Genomic DNA, 9,620 nt, shown 5'->3' with positions numbered 1-9,620 from the left:
ATTTACAGAGATTTTGGGCTTCCACTCATTCATTGTTGCACTATTCTCTCTACCCTCCTCCCAGTTTGTTCTTGTCCAAATGCCACAGTGCTTGTCAAAAAATGTTGGCTTTTCAGTTAGTAACGGAATGTGCTTAGCCTCTGCACCACTAGAGCTCTAGAAATGTAAAATGCTTTTGTGTACCATTGTGTTGAAACCAACTCATAGCTTACTTTCCAGCAGATTTGCAGTGCAGTAAATTACATGAGAGGAGATTGTTCACATTTCTTCCCCTGAGCAGCTGGTGGATTTGAACCGTGTACCTTTGGGGTGGTAATACAACTCCTTGCCACTAAGCCACAGAGCACCCTAATAATGTATAATGGAAATATGAAAATACGATTTCATAGTTTACTAGGGGAAAATGGCAGTCTGAAGTGACTGAGAAAAAGTGTCAGGCTTAGTTTCAAACTTTGATAAACCTGAATGTGAAGGATGGTTTAGAGCTATCTAAGATGACTAGAAAAAAAAAACACCGCAACTTTATCCTGTTAGTCTCCGATTTTAAATCTGCTTTATAAATTATTCCAACAGGTATACTTTATCAGTATTCTTGTTACTTAAGGGAACGTTCTCTGGTGACCTGGTGGTGAGGAGCTGTGCTGTCTACCCACAGGCACCTAGTTGGAATCCACCAGCTCCTCTGCAAGAGAAAGATGAATATTTTCTTGTTTCTCTCGTGACTTATTACTTAAGGGAACTCTGTTGGCTTAGTGGGTAAGAAGTTGCACTGACATCCCAAAGGCAGGTAGTTTGAATCCAGCAGTTGCTCAGCAAAAGAAACGATGCATAATCTCCTTCCTTGTGATTAACATCCTCTGAAAACCATGTGGAGGGTCAGCTATAATATATATATAAGCAGTTCTTACTCAAAGCAATGAACTATAAGCACTGTTTGTAGAATCAAAATGGGCTGTTTACAAATGTAAATTTTGAGTTTACAATGTTACACCATGAATTTAGTATGTGAGATTTCAGTGTTATTTGGCTTACTGGTCAAGTTTTATTGACAATGTGTTAAGATATAATTTTTGGATATCTTTCATTGGTTTCTTAGCTCTCTAATAATGAATAATATGAAGTCAGTGTATTTTATAAACTTTCTAACCTTTTGAAAATTATTAAGTAAAGTATTTAGGAAAATATTTTATACCTATGTTATACTGGGGCCTTACTTGCTTTGGAGAAAACAATTTTATATATTACTTATTTTTCCTAATATTTTATATTCTCAGTTGTTTGGAGAGAAAATTGCAATTACATATTAAATTCAGTTTCTTTTTATATTAGTTTCCCCCTATTCCTTAACAAGTAACTGTTACCAGAAAATATTTTCTGTAAGGTTTTCAATACATAAATATTCTTTTCTTGTAGACTTATATCAACAATGCTGTTGATGTCAGAGGAGCTGACCAGCCACCAGGCCCTGGCAGTGTTGGGATCACTGGAACAGATGGAAAGTAGAAATGCACAACTGGTTAAAAAGTAGTCTTTCCTTAAATTATGGTGTTAAGTTTTTATTCTCCTCCATTATCTGGCTGTTTTTTGAGAAATAAGGCATTAACACCTAAGATATTGTTTAATTATTTTCTAGCTTATTTTTCAAAATAGAGATGATTAAATTATTTATGAAATCTTTCGTTTGCTCCGCTCTTGCTATATACACACAAGCATATCATTATAATTCAGGAAAACAGTGTAGCACAAGGATTTCACTTTGCTAAAGGACAATATTCTATAGAATATTTAACATCTGCGTGAATTTTAATTGTCTCACCCAGTAGTTGTTATCTTGAAATCATTATACCATACATTGACATATTTGTTAACTAGAAATTTTAATTTAAGAAGAAAAAACTTGTAGTTCAAACTAAATGCTTACATTTTTATTAGTGTATGCTCCTTTATTTTAATATTCCTCTGCCTATTTCCTTCCGTTTACTGCCTTTTAGTATTTTCAGTTGCTTTGAAGACCTCCACTAGAGGCCCAATGTGTGAAGGAAGAAAATTAAGTTATATTTCCTACTTGTTAGTAGTTCAAGCTCAATCTCAAGCTCAAGCTCATTGCTGTCAAGTCAGATGTAACTCATACCTGATCCTCCCGCAAGAGTCTATAAATTGCATGGAAAAAATTTGCCTGTTCTCCCAAGGAACCTCCAGTGCATTAGAACCAGAAAGGGGTGCAACCTTTGAGTTAGTAGTATAGCTCTGTACCGACTATGCCACTAGAACTCCCAGTTAACTTGTTAGTAGTAACTTACTTTTTACTAAAGGAGGATTTGAAATGTGACTGATAGTCCATAATTTTATGTACAAAATAAAATTATTTTTCTGTCCTCTGTAAGTGAATGAATTGGTAATTATGTATGTTCTCATTATTTTTAGAATTGCTTCAATTGTGCATAAACATTTGGATGACTATAAACCACTAGAGTTACTGAAAATAACTCGAGCACTGATTTTTCTGCGGTTTCAAAGCAAAGATGTTTTTGTGAAACTCAAAGAATTACTGCTTCGGTAAGAGTCAATGGCAAGTGTTTACTTTTACTTCATAATCTAGCTAAAACATTTGTTTTATTTAATCATGTGCAGAATTGGGTGGAATTCTTTGAAAAAAATCAACTGCCTTAAAATGAAAAATTTATGACAGTTATCTCTCCTCATGTCCAACCTATTGATACTTGCTCTTGAAATATTTTCAAGTGTAAATGAGCAAGAAGCTGTGTTGCAATCCCAAAGGCCAATGATTTGAGGCCACCAGCTGCTCCATGGAAGAAGGATAGGCAGTTGCTCCCATGCAAGTAACTGCCTCTGAAAACTCACCAGAGGGTGAGCTATGGTTTGGTTCTGACTCTATGATACAACGAATAAGGTTAATAGGGCAGTTGACTTCCCTACTGGGTGTGAAGCAGGCATCTTCCTTTCCTGCAGGAATGCAATAACTTTGAAACGATTGGGACTGCTTAAGAAAGCAAAACTCCTTTCAGTATCATTCATATTTAGGGACCTTAATCTCTTTACTCAAACGACTCGACGGCACATAACAACAACAACAACAATCTCTTTATTGACCTATTATAAAGTTAGGGACCGTAATCTGGTCACTGGCCTATCTGAAGTAAATTTTTTTTTACTTAATTTTATAAGATATTTAAATTTTAAACAGTTTAGAGGAATAATGTTAGTTACAATGGACTTTTCATTCAAAATTTAAAATTTCTGATTTTTCCCTGGATTTAACATTAATCTTTAAACTAGGAAGTTTAAAAATTTTCCATTGGCTTTCATTGGGCTAAAATGGAATTTCTCACAAATTTTTCTTTAATTTTAAAAATGAGGGTAATAATTTGCATGAAATGAAAAATATTTTTCTCTTCCAATTTTTATTACTAGTTTCATTTCTTCTTATAGTTTCTAAAAGACAAAAGATTGGCATATCGTTGAAAGACATCTTTATCGTAAACTGGCAACTGTCAGGTCTAAAAAATATTTAAACAGAAGAATGAGAGGTGGCATTATATTAATGAGAGTTGGTATATTAGGTTTCTATAAAGACATTTACCATATAGAATTAACTTTTCTTTATTAAGGTGATTATTTACATATTATTTAGTCAACCTTTTTCTATTTAGCATGGAGTTTGGTATAAACGGCCTCTAACTTGAAAAGAAATTATATCTTCTAAATTAATTATTATAAACTGACTCAGACATATATTTTGTGTGGGTATTGTTTCTGTTGTCATCATTGAGAATATATGTAGCAAAATGTATACCACTTCAGTAGTACACATACACCTTAGTGACAGTGATTACATTCTTGGAGTTGTACAGCCATTCTCAGCCTTCTTTTCTGAATTGTTCCTTCATTATTAATTTATAGTCCCTAAGGCTAATTAAATTTTTTTTTGTGGTGGTGGTGTTAATTTGATCCCAGGAAGATAGTTCCCATAGAATAATGCTCAAGGCAGACCTGTTTTACTGGTTTCAAGAGAAGTTCAGGTGATATTTTTCATTAAAGATTGTGTAAGGTCAAAACACTTGGAGGGTTTATCCACCCTCCATGGCTTCAGAAAGTTTAGAGTCCATGCAAATTTGAGAAACTGTTCTATACCTTTTTGATCAGGATTATTCTGTAGGATCTTTGATTAGACTGTTCTGTAATGGTGGCCAGGCACCATTCAATTCTTCTGGTCTCACAGCAAAAGAGATAGTTGTTATTGAGACAGTCACACGTTCCATTTCTTCCTCCTATTCATGACTCCTATTTGTTCCTCTAGGGGAATACAAACTACACAGTTATTGTGCCTTGAATGGATTCTTGTAAACTTTTAGTAAATTTTTTTTTTTTAATTTTTTATTTTATTTTGTTATTTTTTGTGGGTACCGTCAAATCAGATCTGACTGGTACAGGAGGAGATTGTTCCTCCTTCTCCAGCAGTGCATCTGGTGGATTCGAACCGTGTACCTCTGAGAATGCAGTGCAGCTTCTTGCCACTAGGCCACCAGAGCTCGCCGGATTCTTGTAAACTTTTAAGACTCAGGGTACTACATAGTGAACTAAGAGATAGAGCACTAAACCCATTAAGCCATTTAACTTGGTATCCCATGAAATCACGACTCTAAAATGCCAAAAATCTCGTGAAGTGTTTGGTCATATTTCAGTAGCTACTTTCCCTGCCCGCCCCCCCCGCCCCTTGTATCTATTACTTTTACCAGTTCAGCTTTTTATAGGTGTATAACAGTGATAGCACTTACTGTTCAATCAATGCAATTTTTCCATCATCTTTAATCCCCTCTTTCCATCTCCCTCTGCCCCTGTTGTGGTGGTTATTATGTACCGCTGAGGTGAGTATGATTCATAGCAACCCTGTGAACAACAGATCTGAACCCTGTCTTATCCTGTGCCATCCTCATCATTTCTGACATACTTGAGCCCACTGTTGTAGACACAGTGTGAGTCCATCTCATTAAAAGTCATTCTCACTTTCACTGAACTTCAACCTTTCCAAGTATGATGTCCCTTTCCGAGTAATAGCTTCTCCCTACCAACATACCCAAAATATGAGACAAAATTTTGCCATCCTTACCTCCAAGGCGCACTCTGCTTGCACTTTCTGTAAGACATACCTATTTCTTCTTTTGGCAGTCCACGGAATATTCAGTAATTTTCTCCAACACCACAACTTGAGGGGATCAATTCTTCTGTTACCCTTACCCATTGTCCAGGCCTCAGATGTATTTATAGCAAGTGATTGAAAAGACCATGGCCTGAATCATCGTACTTTTTTTTTTTAAAATCCATTAATTGTTGCACCCGAATCAAGTGTACTGTAGTCTTCACACAGACATAATTGCTCCTCAATTGGAGAGGCCCCTGAGGGCAGATTTTCCCATTGTAATAAGTCTTTTGATATTTTGACTGCTGGTGCCAAAGGTGTAGATTGTGGAGCCAAGTAAGATGAAGTCATTTATGATTTCAGTTTTTTCTCCAATATAATGTTGTCTATTGGCCCAGTGGTGAGGATTTTAGTCTTTTGAAATGTACTTCATAAACAAGGTTGTATTTGATCTTCAGCAGCACACATTTCAAATTCTCACTTTCAGCAAGCAAGTTTGTATCATCTGCATAATGCAGGTTGTTGATAAGTCTCCTGTCCTTCGTGGAGTCAGTTTGTTTCTTCAATGATTTGCTCATTGTGCATAAAGATTGAATAGGTATGGAGAAAGGGTGCACACACTCTTCTTGATTTTAAACATTGTGGTGTTCCCTTGCTCTAGGAACTACTAATAATCTTTGGTCTTCATATATTTTCATAATAAATGAAAAATAAGATTTTTCCTCTTATGATTGGCTTATTTCATTTATTAGTAATGTCTTTAAGCTCCATGCAGACTGTGGCATGTATCAATACTTCATTTCTTCTATTGACTTAATAGTATACTGTAGTACATATGTACCACATTTTGTTTATCCATTCATCTGTTGGTGAATATTTAAATTGGTTTTGCCTTTTGGTTATTATGAATACTGCTGCAGTAAACATGTTGTACTATGTTAAGTTTCTACTTTTCAAGTCTCTTAGGTCTATACCTATGTGAAATTGCTATTCCAATTCTATTTTTAATTGGGCCATTTAAGTTTCCTCTTTGGTGAAATGTCTATTCAGGTCCTTTGTCCATTTTATGATTGGGTTTTTTGTCTTTTCATTAGGTTACACGTCTGTTAGAGCTAAAAGTTTTCTTGTGAACTCCATGGAGTTTTCTAAATAGTATTGTTGGTGAATAGCGATACTTAGCTTCTCATCTTGATATATTTTATTTCTTGTCTTAATGCTCTGACTAGGACTTCTAATACAGTGTTGTTGTTAGGTATCATCGAGTTGGAACCAACCCCTACATGACTGGTAAGTTTTTAGAGTCAGTAAGTTGCATAGGAGTTGATTGCCCATCTTTCTCTCACAGAGCAACTTGTGGATTTGAACTGGAAACCTTTGCATTGGCAGTGCAGTGCCTTACCACTAAGCCAGCAGAGATCCCTTCTAATGTAATTGTTAATATAAACGGTGCAAACAGGCTCTTTGTTCTAATTTCTAGGGGAAAGATCTTAGCCATTTTTCATTAAACATAATGGTGAATATTGGCTCACATATGAAATCATTGTGGAATCATATTGAGGAACTTTTCTTCTATTCTATTCTTAATTATATATTTCATCAAGAAAGGTATTAGGTTTTATCAAATGCTTTTGCATTCATAGAACTAACCAGACATTTTTTCCTTCATCACATTGATGTTGTATTTCAGGTTGATTGATTTTCTAATTTTGAATTATGCCTGCTCTCTGGAAGAAATCCAACTTGATCATGACAAATGTCTCTTTTAATATGCTGCTAAATTCTGTTTGCTAGTACCTTGCTCAGGATTTGGACAGTAGTGACTGAGTCTGGTTTTGATATCCATGTTATTCTTGCTTTGTAGAATAAATTAGAAAATATGCTTTTCTTAATCTTTTGAAGAGTTTAAACAGTACTGGCATCAATTCTTCTCTAAATATTTGATAGAATTCTCAAAAGAAGCCATTAAAGACTTTTTATTGTTACTACTGGGAAGTTTTATTATCATTGATTTAATCTTTTCTTGTAGCTCTGTTGAGACTTGAGTTTCATCTTGAGTTAGTTTTTGGGTCAATTGTATGCCTTCAAGAAATTATCTATTTCATCTTGAGTATTCAGTCTGTTGCCATACAAGTGTTCATAGTTTGTCATAATTTTCTATGCTTATAACAGGTCAATTATAATGCCCTCTTTTCATTTTTTTATTCTGATTATTTTTATTATCTTTTCTTTGTCAGTCTCTCAAAAAGTGTGTCAGTTTTAATGATCTTTTAACCCAGATGAAATGGATTGATACAGTGACTGGGACAATGGTGGTTGGTGTGTTGGAATTAGTGATACTGGCTCAGGACAGATAAAGGTTCAGAGCTGCTGTACATCAGGTCACAGTGGCTCGATGGCACATAACAGCAATAACGCAGCAATTCTTTTATTCTCTCTACTGTTTCTGTTTTAAATTTTTTAAAAATGTCTGATCTATCATTTCCTTTTTTATGTTTTAGTTTTAATTTACCTTTCTTCTTTAAAAATTCCTTTTATGTGTAATTTGAGTGAAAATTTACAGAACACTTGATGAACTGACAGCTGACCCAATAACTGACAGTAGCTGCGGTGATGGCCCATCTTTCTCTCACAAAGCTGTTGGTGGATTTTAAATGCCAGAGAGGCTTGGCCTTTGGATTAGCTGTGCAATTTGTTATATGCTAGGTCACGGGAGTTCCCTGTCTGTCACTGTTGTTGTAGAGCTATCTATTTTTCTCTTCAATTCTATCAGTATTTACTTAGTTTTCACTTCTCTTTCTTTCCTTCCTTCTCTGTATGTATGTGTGTCTATAAACAGTAATATTTTCTGACTAAGTTGTTGTTGTTATGTGCTGTCAGGTCACCTGTGATTCATAGACACCCTCTGCACAACAGCCCTAAACCCTGCTCTATCCCTTGCCAAATTGTCTCCAACACATCTACCCCTATTAACCCAGTCACTGAATCAATCCACCTCATTGAGGGTCTTCCTCTCCTACGCTGTCCCTCCACCCTCCCTCTCCAAAGACTGATCCCACATTGCAACTTGTCCAAAGCTTCGGAAGCCTTGCCTCTAAGGAGCAACCTGGCTTCACCCTCACGAGGATGAACTTGTTTGTTCTCCTAGTAGTCCATGGTATATATTCAATACTCTTCTCTAGCACCACAGCTCAAAGGCATCAATTCTCCTTCTATCATCCCTAGTCTTTGTCCAGCTTTCTGATGCATAGCAAGTGATTGCAAAGACCACGGCCTGTATCAAGTGCAACTTAGTCTCCAGACTGTCGACTTTGCTTTTTAGTACTTTGGAGAAGTCTCTGACAGCAGACTTTCCCAATGTAATTAATCTTTTAGTTTTTTGGCTGCTGGTACCAAGATTATTGGTTGTAGAGCCAAGCAAACGGAATCTGTTAACAATCTCAATCTCTTCACCATCTATTATGATGCTGCCATTCGTCCCAGTGGTGAGAATCTTTGTTTTCTTGATGTGGAGCTTCAATACATATTGAAGGCTGCAGTTCTTGACCTTCTGCAGCAAGTACTTCAGGTCCTCCTCAGTTTCAGCAAGCAGGGTTGCTGAAGGTAGATTGTTGATGATGAGTTTACCTCCAATCCTAATGCCACAATTCTCCTCATAGAGCCCAGCCTCTTGGATAATCTGTTGTGCATATAGATTGAAAAGATACGGAGATAGGACACATGCTTGATGCATACTCTTACATATTTTAAACCATGTAGTGTTTCCTTGCTCTGTTCTGATGACTATGTCCTGGTCCAAGTATAGATTTCACATAAGCACAATCAAGTGTTCTGGGATTCCCATTTTTTTCAGAGTGAGCCATACTTTGTTATGATCTACATAGTCAAATGCCTTTGCTTAGTCAGTGAAACACAGACATTCTGCTGGTACTCTGCTTTCAGCCAAGATCCATCTAACTGTAGCTATAATATCCCTAGTGCCATGGCATCTTCTAAACCAATCCTGTCCTTCTGGCAGTTCTCTGTTGACGTTCTTGCTGTTCCAGTCGTTTTTAGATAATTTACAGCTGAATATTGCTTGCATGTGCTATCAGTGATGTTGTTGTTATGTGCCATCGAGTCGCTTGCGACTCGTAGTGACCCTATGTATAACAGCCCTAAACTCTATTCTGTCCTGTACCAATCTCACTGTCTCCAACACACTCATCCCAATTGCCCCAGTCACAGAATCAATCCATCTCCTAAAGGGCCTTCCGCTCCTGTGCCTGCCCTCTACACTCCCAAGCATGATGTCCTTCTCCAAGGACTGGTCTTTCCTTACAAGATGACCAAAGAATGTCAGACGAAGCCCCAGAATCCTTGTCTCCAAGGAGTAGCTTGGTTTAATTCTCTCCAAGATGAATCTATTTGTTTTCCTGGCAGTCCATGGTACATTCAATACTCTTCTCCAGCACCACAGCTCAAA

At 36.5% G+C, this 9,620-nt stretch overlaps 1 protein-coding gene across 1 annotated transcript in view; it reads left to right on the top strand.

The window, feature by feature from the left end:
• Positions 1-9,620, top strand: part of FASTKD1 (FAST kinase domains 1) — a 41,725-nt gene that overhangs the window by 14,022 nt on the left and 18,083 nt on the right. The window contains 2 exon segments of the mRNA XM_006902114.1: positions 1,414-1,524; positions 2,425-2,556. Coding sequence (XP_006902176.1) covers positions 1,414-1,524; positions 2,425-2,556 — 243 coding nt within the window.

The sequence above is a fragment of the Elephantulus edwardii genome, unplaced genomic scaffold (assembly GCF_000299155.1).
Source record: "Elephantulus edwardii isolate Elephantulus edwardi_28Jun2011 unplaced genomic scaffold, EleEdw1.0 scaffold00369, whole genome shotgun sequence".
Lineage (NCBI taxonomy): Eukaryota > Metazoa > Chordata > Mammalia > Macroscelidea > Macroscelididae > Elephantulus > Elephantulus edwardii.
This window is presented reverse-complemented; position numbering and strand designations above follow the sequence as displayed.